Here is an 18572-nt window from a genome sequence, read left to right as displayed (position 1 = left end):
CGCCCCCCCCCTTTCTCCCCCGCCCCCCCTTTCTCCCCCGCCCCCCCCTTTCTCCCCCGCCCCCCCCTTTCTCCCCCGCCCCCCCTTTCTCCCCCGCCCCCCCTTTCTCCCCCGCCCCCCCTTTCTCCCCCGCCCCCCCTTTCTCCCCGCCCCCCCTTTCTCCCCCGCCCCCCCTTTCTCCCCCGCCCCCCCTTTCTCCCCCGCCCCCCCTTTCTCCCCCGCCCCCCCTTTCTCCCCCGCCCCCCCCTTTCTCCCCCGCCCCCCCTTTCTCCCCCGCCCCCCTTTCTCCCCCGCCCCCCTTTCTCCCCCGCCCCCCCTTTCTCCCCCGCCCCCCCTTTCTCCCCCGCCCCCCCTTTCTCCCCCGCCCCCCCTTTCTCCCCCGCCCCCCCTTTCTCCCCCGCCCCCCCTTTCTCCCCCGCCCCCCCTTTCTCCCCCGCCCCCCCTTTCTCCCCCGCCCCCCCTTTCTCCCCCGCCCCCCCTTTCTCCCCCGCCCCCCCTTTCTCCCCCGCCCCCCCTTTCTCCCCCGCCCCCCCTTTCTCCCCCGCCCCCCCTTTCTCCCCCGCCCCCCCTTTCTCCCCCGCCCCCCCTTTCTCCCCCGCCCCCCCTTTCTCCCCCGCCCCCCCTTTCTCCCCCGCCCCCCCTTTCTCCCCCGCCCCCCCTTTCTCCCCCGCCCCCCCTTTCTCCCCCGCCCCCCCTTTCTCCCCCGCCCCCCCTTTCTCCCCCGCCCCCCCTTTCTCCCCCGCCCCCCCTTTCTCCCCCGCCCCCCCTTTCTCCCCCGCCCCCCCTTTCTCCCCCGCCCCCCCTTTCTCCCCCGCCCCCCCTTTCTCCCCCGCCCCCCCTTTCTCCCCCGCCCCCCCTTTCTCCCCCGCCCCCCCTTTCTCCCCCGCCCCCCCTTTCTCCCCCGCCCCCCCTTTCTCCCCCGCCCCCCCTTTCTCCCCCGCCCCCCCTTTCTCCCCCGCCCCCCCTTTCTCCCCCGCCCCCCCTTTCTCCCCCGCCCCCCCTTTCTCCCCCGCCCCCCCTTTCTCCCCCGCCCCCCCTTTCTCCCCCGCCCCCCCTTTCTCCCCCGCCCCCCCTTTCTCCCCCGCCCCCCCCTTTCTCCCCCGCCCCCCCCTTTCTCCCCCGCCCCCCCTTTCTCCCCCGCCCCCCCTTTCTCCCCCGCCCCCCCTTTCTCCCCCGCCCCCCCTTTCTCCCCCGCCCCCCCTTTCTCCCCCGCCCCCCCTTTCTCCCCCGCCCCCCCCTTTCTCCCCCGCCCCCCCTTTCTCCCCCGCCCCCCCTTTCTCCCCCGCCCCCCCTTTCTCCCCCGCCCCCCCTTTCTCCCCCACCCCCCCCTTTCTCCCCCGCCCCCCCCTTTCTCCCCCGCCCCCCCCTTTCTCCCCCGCCCCCCCCTTTCTCCCCCGCCCCCCCCTTTCTCCCCCGCCCCCCCTTTCTCCCCCGCCCCCCCCTTTCTCCCCCGCCCCCCCCTTTCTCCCCCGCCCCCCCCTTCTCCCCCGCCCCCCCCTTTCTCCCCCGCCCCCCCCTTTCTCCCCCGCCCCCCCTTTCTCCCCCGCCTTTCTCCCCCCCTCTCCCCCGCCCCCCCCCTCTCCCCCGCCCCCCCCTCTCCCCCGCCCCCCCCTCCCCCGCCCCCCCCTCCCCCGCCCCCCCCTCTCCCCCGCCCCCCCCTCTCCCCCGCCCCCCCCTCTCCCCCGCCCCCCCCTCTCCCCCGCCCCCCCTCTCCCCCGCCCCCCCTCTCCCCCGCCCCCCCCTCTCCCCCGCCCCCCCTCTCCCCCGCCCCCCCTCTCCCCCGCCCCCCCTCTCCCCCGCCCCCCCTCTCCCCCGCCCCCCCCTCTCCCCCGCCCCCCCCCTCCCCCGCCCCCCCCCTCCCCCGCCCCCCCCCTCTCCCCCGCCCCCCCCTCTCCCCCGCCCCCCCCTCTCCCCCGCCCCCCCCTCTCCCCCGCCCCCCCCTCTCCCCCGCCCCCCCCTCTCCCCCGCCCCCCCCTCTCCCCCGCCCCCCCCCTCTCCCCCGCCCCCCCTCTCCCCCGCCCCCCCCCTCCCCCGCCCCCCCTCTCCCCCGCCCCCCCCTCTCCCCCGCCCCCCCCTCTCCCCCGCCCCCCCCTCTCCCCCGCCCCCCCCCCTCCCCCGCCCCCCCCCTCCCCCGCCCCCCCCTCCCCCGCCCCCCCCTCTCCCCCGCCCCCCCCCTCTCCCCCGCCCCCCCCTCTCCCCCGCCCCCCCCCTCTCCCCCGCCCCCCCCTCTCCCCCGCCTCTCTCTCTCTCTCCTTTGCCCCTCTCTCTCTCCCTCTCTCTCCTTCGCCCCTCTCTCTCTCTCTCTCTCTCTCTCTCTCTCTCTCCCTCTCCTCCCCCCCTCTCTCTCCTTCGCCCCCTCTCTGTCTCTCTCTCTCTCTCTCTCTCTCCTTCGCCCCCCCCTCCTCTTTTTTTCTCCTATCTCTCTCCTCTCCTCTTCTCTCTCTCTCTTCCAATGTCCTTACTGGGTCAGCTTCAGCCTGTGTATTCCTAGCTTGTAAGGGTAATGAGGCATTCACCTTCCACAACAGTCAAGATGAGGGAGCTGAGCTTCATAACTTCAAATCTGCTCAGTGTGGGTATACATTAAAATGTATCAGGATTGTTCTATTACATGCATATTTCACTCAACTTAAATTACACGTTATTTTGCTATTGAGTATGAGTTTTCTTAAGAGTCTTCAATACGAACCAGAAATTTAGTTATCTGGTTTCCCACTGTGAAGTAAGTGCACTTCCAGCCCCCGGGTGAGAACGATATACTGCTACACATTCCACAAGTGAACAAATGCTATCAGCTTGTATACACCGATCCATTGACACTAAGAACAGGTGTCCCGAATTCTTCTGAACAAATGCACCTCCCCTCTTATGGTCAAGCGCTTTCCACAACTCTTGCGCAGATGTGTAAGGCTCCCAACTTTCTTAAGACTTCCTTATTTTTAAAAATCACACAACACCAGGTTATAGTCCAACAGGTTTAATTGGAAGCACACTAGCTTTCGGAGCGACGCTCCTTCATCAGGTGATTGTGATCACCTGATGAAGGAGCGTCGCTCCGAAAGCTAGTGTGCTTCCAATTAAACCTGTTGGACTATAACCTGGTGTTGTGTGATTTTTAACTTTGTACACCCCAGTCCAACACTGGCATCTCCGAATCATCCTTATTTTATACTCCATTGAAATAAAGGCCAACAGGCAACTCACCTTCCTTACTACCTGCTGGACTTTGTTGGTTAAAAGGATTTTTGAAAGAATAACAACTAGTTTTATTCACAATACTACCATATGGGATTACTACCAGTGATGTTATTAGGAAAACTCCTAAATGGCTCACTTCACATTCCTAACTTACTTTGCAGCTAATGGAATACCTTTTTGAAATGTAGTTAGTTATAATGTAGTCTTTATATGCAAGCAAGCTCCCATAAGCAGCAAATAAATAAATAACCAGATATTCTTTATGAGTTTAAAAATTGGTCCCTAAAAAGGGGATAACCCCCCTGCTCATTTTGGTGATTTTCTATATTGACACAAGATAGCAGATGAGAACTTGCCTTAACATCTCATGTGAAAGGCAGCACCTCTGACAATGCAGGATGCCCTGTCCAGTGGAGGGTAATCTAATTTATGAGCATGTGTGGGATTTGAATCTGCAACCTTCTGACTTGAAAGCAAGATGCTACATACTGAACCATGGTTGACAGCAGTAACTGCTTACTTTTGTTTATGGTGCAAAATTGATAACTTCTGCAGATATCACTGTTATAGGTTGACTAGAAAAACCTGTGATGTTTGCTACCTAGAAGGTCAAGTGCAGCAAGGAAACATCACCATCTGCAAGCACCCCTCCAAGCCTCTCATCATCCTGATTTGGAACAATGCCACTGTTCCTTCACTGTCACTGGGTCAAAGTACTGAAACCCCATCCCAGCAGGACTGCAGTTAATCAAAAAGGCAACTCTCCACTACATTGTATAGGGCAGTTAGTGATGGGCAGTAAATGCTGGTCCAGCCAGCAACGTCCACACACTGTGACCAAGTAAAAAGTCAGAAGTCACACAACACCATGTTATAGTGCCATGGGTTTAATTTGGGAAGCTGCTCTGAAAGCTTGTGATGTCGAGTAAACCTGAGGGTCAAGAACTTGGTGTTGTGTGACTTCTGACCTTGTTCACTCCAGTCTAACACCGGCACCGCCACATCATAAACTAAAAAGAAAGGAGATCTTTTAATTCATTACCTTAAATGCCATACTTCTGATGTTAAGTTCTTTGAGGAGGAAAGAATGGAAATGTTAGAGATTGCTTTTTTTTTGTCTGATATAACTTATTAAAAACAGAAAATCCACAGAATCTAGATTCTGTTGACAAAATTGTAATTTTCTTTTTAAATTGAGCAAGCTGATCCAACCTATGTTGAAATGCAGCATTAGTGCTTTTATCTTTTGCAGGGCTAGGTATATTGGGCTTATGACATTAAAACACCTAACTCAATTTTAGATCTGGTTTTAATATAATTGTCATTCATTTTTACAGCTATCTGGTTGAACAGAGGGATGTGGAATTAAATGTCAAAGATAAATGGGACAGTACCCCACTGTAAGTACAGATTATATATAATATGTTATAAATCTTCTTTTATTGTTCTCTAAATTCTGCATTCTATTGGAAAGTTCAAGCTTCCCAACTACAAAAGCTTGCTTACTGTTCTGTTTATATCATACTTCTGTCAACATTTCCATTATTTGTTCCTATGTTAACATTTATAATGGGATTTGCTTGTATCAACTTGTCATAGTGTAACCTTATGGCTTTATTTCTCTGTTTCCCAAATTGCTGCACTTTTCAATCTGGCTGAATAATATTGGATGATATTTTCTATCAGTAAGGATAGATGTTTAACTTCAAAATGAAGATTTAGAATAATATCTACTTGTGCTTGTTCAATTAAACCACTCCCACTCATCAGAACTCTGTTACATTCCTCTCCTTTTTAAGACTCCTCTTTTAAACCCTATCCCTTTATTAAGGTTTTGAACACCTCTTCAAAATACTATTCCACCTTGACATTCTTTATTTCTGATTATGTCTCTTCAGCTGTCTTGGAATTTCTTTTTCCCTAATGTCATTTATATGATTGCTGTTGTAGGTCAAGCACAGCCTACATTTTCCATCTATCTTGTGCACATGTATCTGTTTGGTGTATGCATGTGTATGTTTGGTGTTTGGTCTCAGAATGTGCGCTTTGAGAGATTTTTGCTATCGTGAAGCTGAGGTGTCCAGACATTGCCATGAGGAAGGTGTTAAAGCTCTTGTTTCTCTCTACCATGTTTATATGCAGTGTGCAAACCTTTTTGCACATTTATTTGCAAGGTATGGATGTCACTTGCTGGGCCAGTATTCATTGCCCATCCCTAACTGTCCTGGAGAAGGTGGTGCTGAGCTCATCAGCAAGTGTTCTACTTATTTAATATGACGCTTCGTTGCTGTAATTTTGATTTATTTTTCAAACTAACTTTTATGATGGTCCAGTCCTATGCATGAAAGCCATCCTTCAGGATCTCACCCATGTGTGAGCACAGCCCAGCTGTAAAACACCGTTTCACATTACTAAACTGTAGAAAGAATTCACTCTTCATAACTATGATAGAGTCAAAAAGTATAGCGCTGGAAAAGCATAGCATCTGAGGAGCAGGAGAGTCGATGTTTCGGGTATAAGCCCATCAGAAAAGAATTTAGATTAGTGTGGTGCTGGAAATGCACAGCAGTTCAGGCAGCATCCAAGGAGCAGTAAAATCGATGTTTCAGGCAAAAGGAAGGGCTTTTGCTGCTCCTCGGATACTGCCTGAACTGCTGTGCTTTTCCAGCACCACTCTAATCTAAACTCTGGTTTCCAGCATCTGCAGCCATTGTTTTTAACCTATCAGAAAAGAATCCCTACAGTGTGGAAGCAGTCCACTTGGCCGAACAAGTCCACACCGACCCTCGGGAGAGCATCCCACCCAAACCCGTTCCCCTGACTAATGCACCTAGCCTACACATCCCTGAATACTATGGCCAATTCACCCTAGCCTGAACATCTTTGGACTCTGGGAGGAAACCGGAGCACCTGGAAGAAACCCACGCAGAATCTGGGAGAATGTACAAACTCCACACAGTTGCCCAAGAATGGAATAGAGCCTGGGTCCCTGGCGCTGTGGGACAGCAGTGCTAACCACTGAGCCACCATGCCAGCCTTCATCAGAAATGATAAAGACCTGGCTTAAGCAAGGGCAGATCTGTGTGTTGAATGTGAAGGGCTTTTATCTGAAACGTCGATTTTCCTGCTCCTTGGATGCTGCCTGACTTGCTGTGCTTTTCCAGGACCACTCTAATGTGGACTCTGAGTGTTGAATATTCCCATTTAAAACGTGTTCAGAAAAGATGGGAAAGTAGAATAAACAGAGGAGGATTGGCATTTTAGAGCATTTCCACGTTGGAAAAAGAGGAATTTTCCAGAGCATTTAAGGACAGAATAAGAAGGTTGCAATTATATTGCTTGGTGTATAATGAAGACCACCAGCTACTGGGAGGCATATAGAGGAATAAATGTGCAAGGAATTTACTGAGACTTTTAAACATCAAAGTAGATGTAAAGAGGACTTTAATTACCTGTATATCATGGAGACAGAGTCATTTGGCAAGGAAACATTCTGGCAAGGGTAACTAGGGATGTGCAATAAAGGTTGGCTTATCCAGGGACACCTACATCCCCTGAATGAATAAAGAATGATAGTGTTCTCAGACAACGAAACTGTGGGGCAACAGATAACTGATAAGCACGGACCCTCTATCGCATCAGTCTGTATCATCTACAAATGTGGTGCAGAAATTCATCCAAACTCTTTGGACAGCACCTTACTGATTCATGACCACTTCCATCTAGAGGGACAAAAGCAGTAGATACATGGGAACCCCTTCGCCTGCAAGTTCCCCTCCAAGCCACTCACCATCGATATATGGAAATATACTGCCACTCATTCACTGTCGCTGGGTCAAAATTCTGGAAACCTCTCCCTAATGGCATTATGGGCAAATGGACTGCCGCTCACCACCACTCTTGCAAGGGCAACTGAGGATGGGCAAGAAATGCTGGCCCAGCCAGTGACGTCCACATCTTGTGAATGAATTAAAAAATGGCAGTGTTCACAGACAACGAAACTGCAGGACGACTGTAACTGTGTGCTCACTTGGAAACGCACGTGTACAGTTTGAGACCCTCCATGCTGTTGTGTCATGCGCAAAGTACATACTGCAATATGCACCGAACAGTTGTGACATTGAAACGGGGTTTGGGTGAAGAAAAGACCTCCAGGGTCAGGGAGAAACATGGAGAGAATGTCTGGGCCAGTTGCTGTCTCCCCATTTTGCTTTGGCACTAACTGAAGCTTGTCAACAGTTTGTTGTTGAGTCATGTGTGGAAAAGGGATGAATGTAAACAGGGCACTGAGCAGCTGAATCCCAACCTGCAGCAACACGTAGTCGTAATCCTAAGCACCCATTTTATGAGGGCATGCTCCTTCTGACTTCTCTGAATGAAATCACGTTGCCTTTGGTGCTGCGTTACCGATAAACAAATTAAAATCAAAAATCGTTTGGGGGCCCTATAAATCAGCACTTACAAATTCTCACGTCACACTCAGCACTAACTGGAATTTTACTCAGCTGTTGAAAATTTGCATTATTTTCCTCAGCAAAATGTTCTACTTATTTAAACAGACAGTCGTTCCAGCAATGTTACTTTAAGAGATACATTAAATCAGGTTATTTACTGCATCACTAACGTCTTGCTTTATCAACAGATATTACGCATGTCTGTGTGGGCATGAGGAACTTGTTCAGTACTTGCTTGCCAACGGTATGGATTCTTCTAAAACTATTTAGCTTGATTTCTGTTTTCATCACCAGTATTCCATACACCTTTTTCATATCTTTTTACCCTTTCTTTTAAAGTTAAGCTATAGTCTAATATAAGCAAATTTAATGAAAGCTCAAGATCCAAGAAGGCTCTTTGACCAAAAAGCAAAGCATTCTGGTTAAAACAGTATAAAGCAATTTAGTGTTTTTTTTTTGGACAAAGTAATGAAGGTGGTGCCAAGATACAGGCATTTCCTAATTGGACCAGGATTCGGATTCAGTTGAGCTAATGGAAGTCTTCATCTGCTGACTGTGGCAGTGTTATTTTGTTTTTTGTTTATTCATTTGTGGCATGTTCTTGATACTGAAAGAGTGGTAATATATATTTTCAAATCAGCGTGGTGATGAATTTGTGTTGTGTTTTTAATTTTCAGTTTCCATTTACTATGTGGCCTTTCAGTAGTCAGCAGTAGATAGTGAAACAGATATGTAAGCAAGTCATGGCAAGATGTGAGGATAACAAGGTTATTGTAGTTGTTGATTTTAACTTCCCCAAATCCACTGGGGCTCCCTTAGTGCCAGGGGCTTAGATGGGGCAGAATTTGTTAGGTGCAACCAGGAATGTTTCTGTAGGTAGTCACATTTGGGAAGGGCTTAAAAATGTGTTGTTGGAAAAGCGCAGCAGGCCAGGCAGCATCAAAGGAACAGGAGAATCGATGTTTCGGTCATAAGCCCTTCTTCAGATTCCTGAAGAAGGGCTTATGCCCGAAACATCGATTCTCCTGTTCCTTTGATGCTGCCTGACCTGCTGCGCTTTTCCAGCAACACATTTTTAAGCTCTGATCTCCAGCATCTGCAGTCCTCACTTTCTCCTAGATTTGGGAAGGGGCATATTATTTAATTTTACTTGATTTGATTTATTATTGTCACGTACTGAGATATAGTGAAAAGTATTGTTTAGCGTGCTATCCAGACAAATCATAGGTTACATAAGTACATCAGGGTAATAGAACAGAATGCAGGATATCATGATTACAGCTACAGAGAGGGTGCAGAGAAAAATCAACTCTTATGTTTGGAATGGGGGAATGAGCCTGGCCAGGTGATTGAAGCTTCAGTTTAGAAGCATTTTGGGAATAGTGATCATAATTCTATAAGTTTTAAGAATGCTATCGATAAGGATAACTAGTGATGTGATGAAGGAGCAGCACTCTGAAAGATAATACTTCCAAATAATCCTGTTGTGATTTTTAACTTTGTCCACCCCAGTCCAACACTGGCGTGTCCACTAGCTTTATGCAGGGAATGTCATGTCTCACAAACCTGATTGAGTATTTTGAAGGACCACTGAGGGTGGTTGAGTGTAGGGCAGTGGATGTTGTCTGTGAGTTTTACTAAAGCTTTTGATAAGATTCCTCATAGTAGGCTGGTTCAGAAGAGAAGTCGCATGTAATTTGTGATCAGTTGACAAGTTGGATAGAAAAATTGGCTTAGTCATAGAGGACAGAGGGTAGTTGTGGGGGAATGTTTTTCTGACTGGAGGGTATGTGACCACACGGATGATTGGTGGGACTTCGGTTGTTTGTAATATAGTCAAATGATTCGGATGAGAATGTTGCTGGATTGATTAGTAAGATTGTACACAAAAGTTGGTGGATTTCTGGCTATTGAGGAAGATTATCAAAGGTTATAGCAGAATGCAGATCAGTTGGAAAGTTGGGCAGAGAATTGGCGGACTGAGGTTAATCTGGGCAAGTATGAGGAGATGGGTTTTGGGAGGTCAAATGGAGCCACAGACTCATAGAGATGTACAGGCACAAACACAGACCCTTCAGACTAACTCGTCCATGCTGACCAGGCATCCTAATTAATCCAATCCCATTTGCCAGGATTTGGTCCATATCCATCTATTCATATACCCATCCATTTGTCTTTTCAATGAAGCAATTGTACCAACCTCCACCACTTCCTCTGGCATTTCAGTGCAGGATAAATTTTATTCTGCATCAAATCCCCTCTACTTCCATTTCCCAGTTTTATTTCTGCTTGGTGATTCATCCTTTTCCTCTTAATGTGACTGTTCATACTTGTTTTGACATCTTGTACTTGATCTCAAAGTGCTTGTCAATGAAACTGGAAACCTTCCCAAACAGCAATATACTGCCATAAATGAAGACCTGCTGGAAAAGCTCAGGTCAGGCAGCATCTGTGAAGGGAAATCAGAGATAATGTTTTAGGTCCAGTGACCTTCACAAATGCTGCCAGACTTACTGAGCTTTTCCAGCAACTTCTGTTTTCGTTTCTGATTTACAGCATCCACGGTTCTTTCAGTTTTCATTCAGCAATCTACTGCCACCTGTTGATCACAAAATTCTCAAATAAATTGTGCTTGAACATTTATTTACAAAATACACAGTTTGCAGGTTTTGTGAGCAATCGAAGCTGTGCACTGTGCAGCAGCTCTGTAAAAGTTAATTTTTTGTTTTATTGGAATGATTACTCAGGTAGTGTGTAGCTAAGCGAATCATAATCTCAAAGGGAGTGGAGGAAAAACTATATCTTAAGAAATAAATGGTTAAATTGTAATGTTTTTGCATTGGCACATTTACTTGATGAATTTCTGTTCTAATGACAGTGCTCCATATATGGCATTAAGTGTCAAGGCAATCACTTATGTATTCTGGAATATTAATTTAATAGAACAAATTAATTGTCACTGATTCAACTGGTTTAATTTCTTATTTGTTTTACCCAAATGATCAGTGACTCTAAGGCAGTTAGTCCAAGGCTTGAACAGAAATTGAATGTGTTACAGGAGCAAAATGTGAAGCCAACACATTTGACGGGGAGCGGTGCTTGTACGGTGCACTGAATGACTCCATTCGGAGGCTGCTGAAAGACTACAAACAAGTTACTGCCAAGTCGATGCAGAGAGATTATTATGATGATTTTCTGCAACGGTAGGAAATCAGCGAGAAGTTCTGTTTTGTTTGATGTAAATTCAGCAACTTATCAGGAAGATCGCCTGGGGTGGGAGGGTGAAAAGCTGTTTTGCAGAGCAGGGATTGGAGGATGGTTTTATGCATTGCCCACAAACAAACACAAATACAAAAACCCCCAAGAGCTCCATTCCTGCACCTAACTTTGAGTGCACCATCCTCCATTTATGCCACTGTTGCCAGCCAGACTTTGGCATTGAAGATGCTCCTTCCTGCTGTTTGCTTTTCCCTCTCCTTTTTTTCTTGTTTGATAAGCGTCTTCCTAACTCTTAGAGTTAAGTGTGTCCACTTTTTGCATTGTTACAAAAGCAGTTCTCTCAGCTCTGTGTGAATATTGAAATGCATTTCCAGTGCAATGTCAGGCCAGGTTTAAAGTGTGCTGTTGGAATCCTTTGGGCTGTGTGGGTGCTCAAGAAACTGAAAGAAAGAGTTTGTGTGCGCCCTTGTTCCCTGCTCTCCAAATATTTGCAACATTCCATTTGGGTCCTGATTGAAAGCCAGGGTTACTGTGTTCTGTTCACTGCCTGCAGCGTAAGCATCTACATGCAGATCTCCCCTTTGGCCTACAGAATCAAATTCTATGGCAATATAAAGAGGCAGCTACAGTAAACGTAAATGCAAGATTGTGATTGTCTGATTACAAGTAACAAAAGTCTTGTTCATAATGCTATATAACAGAGTTCCATTAGCATTGCTAATTGGTTTGACCTCATCAGTGGTAATATCAGCAGAAACCAGTCCAATTGGTCATGCCTGCGAAATAGTTGGGTCAGTTTGCTAGCTCACTATTTCCCACTCTAGGCATGTTCTGCTTCCTTTTACTGTCCTTTCCAGTCAATCTGTGTTATATATGCAATGTGAAATGTTATTCAGGAGTATGGAATGGGTGCTGAAATGGGCTTTCCCTCTCAACTCCTGTTAAGTGTCAGCTCAGACTAACAAGTTGAAAGTCTCCTCTGTTTGTCACTTGCTATAAAGCACTTGGGAGCATTTCTGAAGAGAAATACGTCATAAAAGCAAAGTACTGGAGAGACTTAGCAGGTCCTACAACTTCTGTGGAAAGACAACTGGAGTTAACCTTTAGAGTCCTATATGACACTGCTTTAGAACGGAAACAAATATCCAAGTTGTTTTTCATGCTCTGTCCTGCTGTTGAAAAGTATCCAAAGAGCGATGAGTTTGAGTTATTTCTGTCTTTCATTGTTGGTCATGGGGCAGCTCACTACTGTTAATTTGGGCACAATTATCCTGTCAGAATACTTAACTCAGAAACAGGCTTTTAGGTCCAACTTTCCAGACTACACTTCACTTTTGTATACTCTCCCCTGTATCACACTATTCCTGGTATCCTTGTGTTCAGGTCCCTCCTTAAATGTATCAATGCTATATGCTTCCCTCTCTCAGAACAGGAAGGTGTCTGTCATTACCACATTCTTGCTTTATTCCAAATCAGATCTTTTCAAGTAGCTATTGAATTATTTTGAATGTCTGTATCTGTGCACAATTGCACTTGAGTGCGTCAATTTATTTAACAGCTGGTGTAGTCTTCATTGGTTTCCACACAGATTTTCCCATTGGGTCTTTCTATAAGTCCATAAAATTTTACAGGGGGCAAAGAGGCCATTAAGTTCATAGTTCCTGTCAAGGTTTTAAAATTTTAGGCATTGTCAATCTGACAAGTGCAAGAATGGTTTGATGTTTTTAAAGTGCCAGGCTGTTACAGTAGGAGAATAGGAATGAGGTACATAGCTGGGGCATTTCATGATTTTTAAAAAAAAATGATCTAAATGACCTAGGAGTTACAATGGTGACCCCTGAGCTGCTTCAAAATCAGTTTTATTTTCCAAGACTGACAGTCATACAGCACGAAACAGATCCTTGGGTCCAACCAGTTCATGTTTTCCATAATCCCAAACGAAACTAGACCCACCTGCCTCTTTTGCCCATTCCACATTCAAACCCCTCTGAATTTTTTGACCCCCACTCCCCACCTTGGTGAGCACAAAGGGAAAACAGAAAGATGAAAATGGCTACAGATGGGTATTGTGGCATTCTAATTTAATCCACAGTACTAATCTTTATTTTTCTTGTTTCCACGATTAGGTTATTGGAACAAGGCTACTATAGTGACATTTCCTTCCTTGTTCATGGCCAGACGTTCAGAGCCCATCGCTGTGTATTGAATGCTCGCTCAACATACTTCGCAGAAATGTTGCAGACAAAATGGAAGGGGAGAAAGGCGATAGCCCTCAAGCATCCATTGGTAAATGATGCAAGTTAGTGATGGTGTTTTACAGCACCGTAAGGAGCTCTTCGACCAGATTGTACTTTGTGTTGGCTTTCTGAGAAACCTAATGGACTGCAATAGTACAAGAAGGTGGTTTGCCATCACCTCGAAGACAATGGGCGATGGATGCTAATCTATTGTTCTTCTCTTGCAATGAACTGAAAAGAAGCCCTGCTCCATTCCCCCAAAAAATGCATTATTCAAATTATCTGTTAGCCTGCTTTTTTAAAAAGCTTTGTGTATCCTGTTCCTACTGCTGTTGCTGGTGAATGTTCATTCCATATCCAAGTGACCCTTTACCTTAAATCAATTCTGAATTCTTTATTCGTCCAATAGTGAATTTAGAGGTATGCATTTGGATTTGATTTCCCACAATAACTTTTCTTTCGCCAGATAAATTGCCATTGCTGCCATAAATCGCCACATATCCTAAACTTGCTGTGAAGTTATGGCAGGAGAAAACTCCATGAATTTTGATTGACATTTTCTGGCTACCAACTTCCCAATGGTGGGAAAGATTCCCCTCGTCCTGCTTCTGCAAAGTATTTTATAAATCTGAACAACTCCATCATCTCTGCCTTGGTATTGAAAGTTTTCTCGACTCACTCTCGTAGCAAAGGTTCCCAGCCCTGATACCCTTGCAGTGAATTTCTTCTGCACGTACTCTTTTCAAGACTTTGATGTTCTTCCTCTGGTGTAGTGCCCACAACTGGACACAGGGTTGGACTTTGGGACTGGCACCTCTCATCTCTTAAGTAAAATTTCTGGCCTCTGCACATGCGCTTTTAAACGTGGAAATTTTGTGGTTGCTGTTGGTGGAGATGTCTCACCCCAGCACGTGCTGGCTGTTGCTTGCCTTTGTCGATGGATAGATCACTGACATGCCGTGCTAATATCTGCTTTTTTCACTTTTAAACTGGCTGAAAGAAATTAGGACTTGTTCAGTTAAGTATAATTGAGTTTCTGACTGTGTAATAAGCAATGATTGGGGCTTGCAACCTCTCTGGCCCTGAAAAGTGAACAAAAGCCTGGAATTTCATTCTCTCAAAAGAAAATTAATGTTGCTTTTTTATTGTTTTTCCTGTTTCATTCTTTTGTGTGCTTACCCTATCTGTATGCCCTGTCCTGATTTTGCTTTGTGTGCAATGATTAGTAATTTATGTTTTCTGTTTTTTTTAAATACTTCCTGTTTTCCGGCTTGTGCCTCAGTGAGCGTTCTTCAGTCTGGCTGAGAATCCTCCACATGGCTTACCCTGCCCACAGACTCCTCGTGGAAGGCTGGGAACTGAAACTAAATTCAATTCATATCTCTGTTGATGAACCTGCTCAAACTCTTGAGTCACTGTACATGATGAAAGTTGTCTCTTTGGCAATCTCAGCAAAATCTAAGCCAGTGTTCCAACTGCAGCACAACAATTGATAGGCATAGATTTAGAATGATCCCTTTGCATTCCAATTTATAAAAAACCCATATTTTTAAGAGTATTTCAGCTTGTTCTTGTTTATGTATCTGAAACCCCAGATCTTTCTGGAGAAACTCAGCAGGTCTGTCAGCATCTGTGGAGAGAAAACAGAGTTAACATTTCAAGTCCAGTGTAATTGAGAACTGGACTCCATGCTGACTCTGTTTTATCCCCTCAGATGTTGCCAGAGCTGCCGGGTGTCCCCTGCAATTTCTATTTTTGTTTCAATTTTGCAGCATCTGCAATTTTCTTTTTAATTGTCCCCAAGTCTTTCTGCTTGCCTGCTTCAATTGCAGTTTCACCAGTTACTAACTGTTGAATTCTGAATTCTGTGCATCTTTTTTCGCTGATCTTCTCCCTTTTTATCATTGTACTCATTAACCAGTACACATCCATTTTCTTTTTATTCATAGGGAAGATGGGATTTGGTTATTGCTGGTCACACTCTGATTTCTGCCTTGTATATGCGAACAGTTTTGGGGAGGCAGAAAGTGAGTGACTTGTCACAGAACCATTTCTAGGTACAGTCAGTTCTTCTATAACACCATGGTTGCGTTCTTGTGCAACCCCGCTTTATAGAAAAAGAGGATCACACTTTAGAAACAGCACTTGAAGTGTTGGCGCTGTAGTCACGTTACACTCAACACACGTTTTAAAGGTTTGTTCTTTAGAAACAACGCTTCCAATTCGTCAGTTGTATTACAGCAAATTCACGTTGACATTGTAACAGAACGACCTGAATACTCTGGTGATTCCCCAGCTCAGGTGAAATAAAACAAGGAACTGCAGATGCTAAAGATCTGAAACAAAAACAGAAATTGCTGGTGAAACTCAGCAGGTTTGGCAGCATTTATGGAAGGAAAGCAGAGTTAATGTTTCATGTCCGATGACTGTACATCAGCACTGTTAGCTTGGAAAACCTGATATATATGCTGAAGCCGAAGTGGTGGGAGGAGAGGGGGATGTGGAAGGCAACACGTGAGCCAATATGTGGACACGGCGTCCAAAGACAAAGATATATATGAGAAATTTAAGAGATACGTAATGAAATATTAGCTCTGCTTTCTTCCCATAGATGCTGCCAGACTTGCTGAGTTTCTCCAGTTTCTGTTTTTGCATAGCTTGTGGTGGTTTAGACTGGGTTATCTCTATCATGTGCTGGCTGTACGTTTTGATGGCTATATTTCATATGCCAACCCTAATTTGGAGTTGTTTAAGTTGGCATTGAGTACAGACATAAGAGCAGCATGGTGGCTCAGTGATTACTATTGGTGCCTCCCAGCCGCAGAGCCCTGTGTTCGATTCCAGCCACGGGCAACTGTCTGTGTGGAGGTTGCACATTCTCTGCATGTCTGTGTGGGTTTCCCCCAGGTGCTCCAGTTTCCTCCCACAGACAAAGATATGTGGGTTACATGAATTGGCCACAGTAAATTTCCCAGAGTGTTTTAGGATGTGTAGGCTATATGATTAGTCAGAGGAATTGTAGGGTACAGAGGAACCTCAATTATCCAGCATTCTATTATCGAATATCAGATTATCTGGCAGGATTGCAAGATCCTAAAGCTTGGCTAAACTATGTTATCCAGCATTTGATTATCCGGAATTCGATTAACCGAACAAAATGCTGCCCACCTGTAACGATCGAATAATCGAGGTTCCTCTGTAATAGGAGTAGGGGAATGGATCTGGGTGGGATAATTTTGGAGGGTCACTGTGGACTTGTTGGGTCAAATAGCCTGTTTCCACACTGTAGGGAGTCTATTCTATGAAAAACCAACTTTGTATTGTTTAAGCGAAACTATAATAACATGTATTCACAAGATTATTCTGCTTTGGTATTAAGGTCTGTTTCATATTGCTTATCTTTTTCCTCTGTTTGGCAGATAAACCCAATGGCTTTCAGGGCAATCCTGCAGTTTTTCTATACAGGTATGTAATGTGCTGCCTTATCTGTTATGCATTGGAGAAATTGGAGTATAGGTGATGGGCCCAGTTGATACAACTCTCGTTTCTAAGTCTCAAGTTTGTGGATTCAAGCCCTGTTCCAGGAAGCACAGATTCTAGGCTGACCCTCTCAGTGCAGTACTGAAGGAGTGCTGCATAGTTGGAGGTGCCATTTTACAGGTGAGATGCTAACCTGAAGTATAATGTGCCACCTTGAATGAATGATCTCTTGACATTATTTGAAGATGAGGGAGAGAATTCACTCCTCTTCTGACTAATATTAATCCCTCAGCCAATCCCACACTCTGACCATAATCACATTGTTTATGCTGCCCTGCTTAATGCAAATAGATTAAAAGAAGGCAGTGGACTGGTGGTCATATTACTGGCCCAGTAATCTGGCAACAAAAACAGAAATTGCTGGTGAAACTCAGCAGGTCTGGCAGCATTTGTGGGAAGAAAGCAGGGTTAGGAGTTAACATTTTGACTCTGGTGACTTCATCAGAATCCAGCAAACCAAGTTAATGGTCTGGGGACATGGTTTTAAATCCCAGATGGAATTTAAATTTGATTTAAAAAGTCAGGAATGGTGACTATAAACCATTGACTATTCTGTTAAAAGCCCGTCTCGCTTGCTGATATACTTATGGAAAGAAATCTGACATCCTCACCTGATCTAGCCTACATGTGACTCCAGAACCATAGCAATGTGCTTGACTCAGCTGCACTCAAAGAACAATTTGGGATGGGCAATAAATGCTGGCATTACCAACTAGCACCCATGTTTTGTGTATGAATTTTTTTAAAAAAGTCTTTGGCTGATTTGTTTTCTACATTACAGCAGAGACTACAATTCACAATGTTTAATTGCCACATGCATTTATTTCATGTCTGTCTTCTTGTGTAGTTGTAGAATGTGGAGAAAAAATGTTTGAAGGAATTGCAAGAATTTAGTGCAAAAGAGGGTCAGTGGGCCATAGTGTCTATACTAGCTCCTGACTAGATCCATCTATTCGTCCTTTCCCTACATTGGTTGTGTTTTTTTTTTCTTATTTTAAGAGTCTGTCCGTTTTGCTTATTGTGTACCATTTCTCTGAGCGTGTGTGCTTTTGCCTTTTGTTTCAGTAGTACTGGTGTGTCATCCGAGGGGTCATTTTTAATTCTTACACAGCCTGTAACAGCTCTTTCAAAGAGGTATCTGATTAGTTCCATCCACCTGCTCGCTTCCCCATAGGCTTGCAGATTTTTCCTGTTAAGTATTTATCTGATTTGTCTTTTTTGAAATTTATAAGTGAAACTGCTTCCATCACCCTTTCAGGAAATGCATTCCATTTTCATAACTTGCTGTATGAACAGCTTCTCCCTATCTACTCTATCAAAGCTCTCTAGAAATCTAAATATATCTACTTTGTTCAACCCCGAATGTTCTCTGCTCTGAGAATAGTCCCAGTTTGTCTCATCTGATAAACCTTGAATTCTTTCCTAAAGTGTGGCACCAAAGTTGAATACATTCTAGGATCAAATCTGTAATTTTGTAAAGGTTTCTTTTTGTCTGTTTATAAAACCACGAATCACATCGGTCTTTAACAGTTTTATCATCTTGACATGCCACCTCCAAAGATTTGTGCATATGAACTCCAAGCACCCTCTGTTTCTATGGCCCCCTGTGAAATTGTCCTATTTATTTTATTATTGCCTCTCACTTTTCCTTCAAAAATTTATTATTTACACTCTCCGCATTAAATTTAATCTGTTGTGTGTTTGCCCATTTTACCAGTCCTCCTGACATCTTCTGCTATCCTCATTAGTTACTACATTTGCAAACTCTTCAATTGTACCACCATACACAAGTTCAGGTCCTTCAAATTACATTGGCAACACCGATGCCGGGGGCAGCGCCACTGTGTGACAACATAGAGTCTGACAAATGACTTCACCACTATTCTTGACATTGGCTCTCCCATCTTTCAACTTAATTCTGCTG

General features: G+C 45.7%; 1 protein-coding gene across 2 annotated transcripts in view; it reads left to right on the top strand.

Moving 5' to 3' along the window:
• abtb1 (ankyrin repeat and BTB domain containing 1) overlaps positions 1-18572 on the top strand; it is a 67790-nt gene that overhangs the window by 24863 nt on the left and 24355 nt on the right. For both annotated transcript variants that reach the window (XM_043707599.2, XM_043707598.2), the window contains exons 2-6: positions 4536-4598; positions 7841-7896; positions 10711-10855; positions 12998-13157; positions 16528-16573. In XM_043707599.2, coding sequence (XP_043563534.1) covers positions 4536-4598; positions 7841-7896; positions 10711-10855; positions 12998-13157; positions 16528-16573 — 470 coding nt within the window. The remainder of the gene's footprint in view (positions 1-4535; positions 4599-7840; positions 7897-10710; positions 10856-12997; positions 13158-16527; positions 16574-18572) is intronic.

Source organism: Chiloscyllium plagiosum, unplaced genomic scaffold (assembly GCF_037043375.1).
Source record: "Chiloscyllium plagiosum isolate Xiang-an unplaced genomic scaffold, Cpla_swu_hap1 HiC_scaffold_14, whole genome shotgun sequence".
NCBI classification, from domain to species: Eukaryota; Metazoa; Chordata; class Chondrichthyes; order Orectolobiformes; family Hemiscylliidae; genus Chiloscyllium; species Chiloscyllium plagiosum.
The sequence above is the reverse complement of the archived record's forward strand: the minus strand, read 5'-3'. Positions and strand labels throughout refer to the sequence as shown.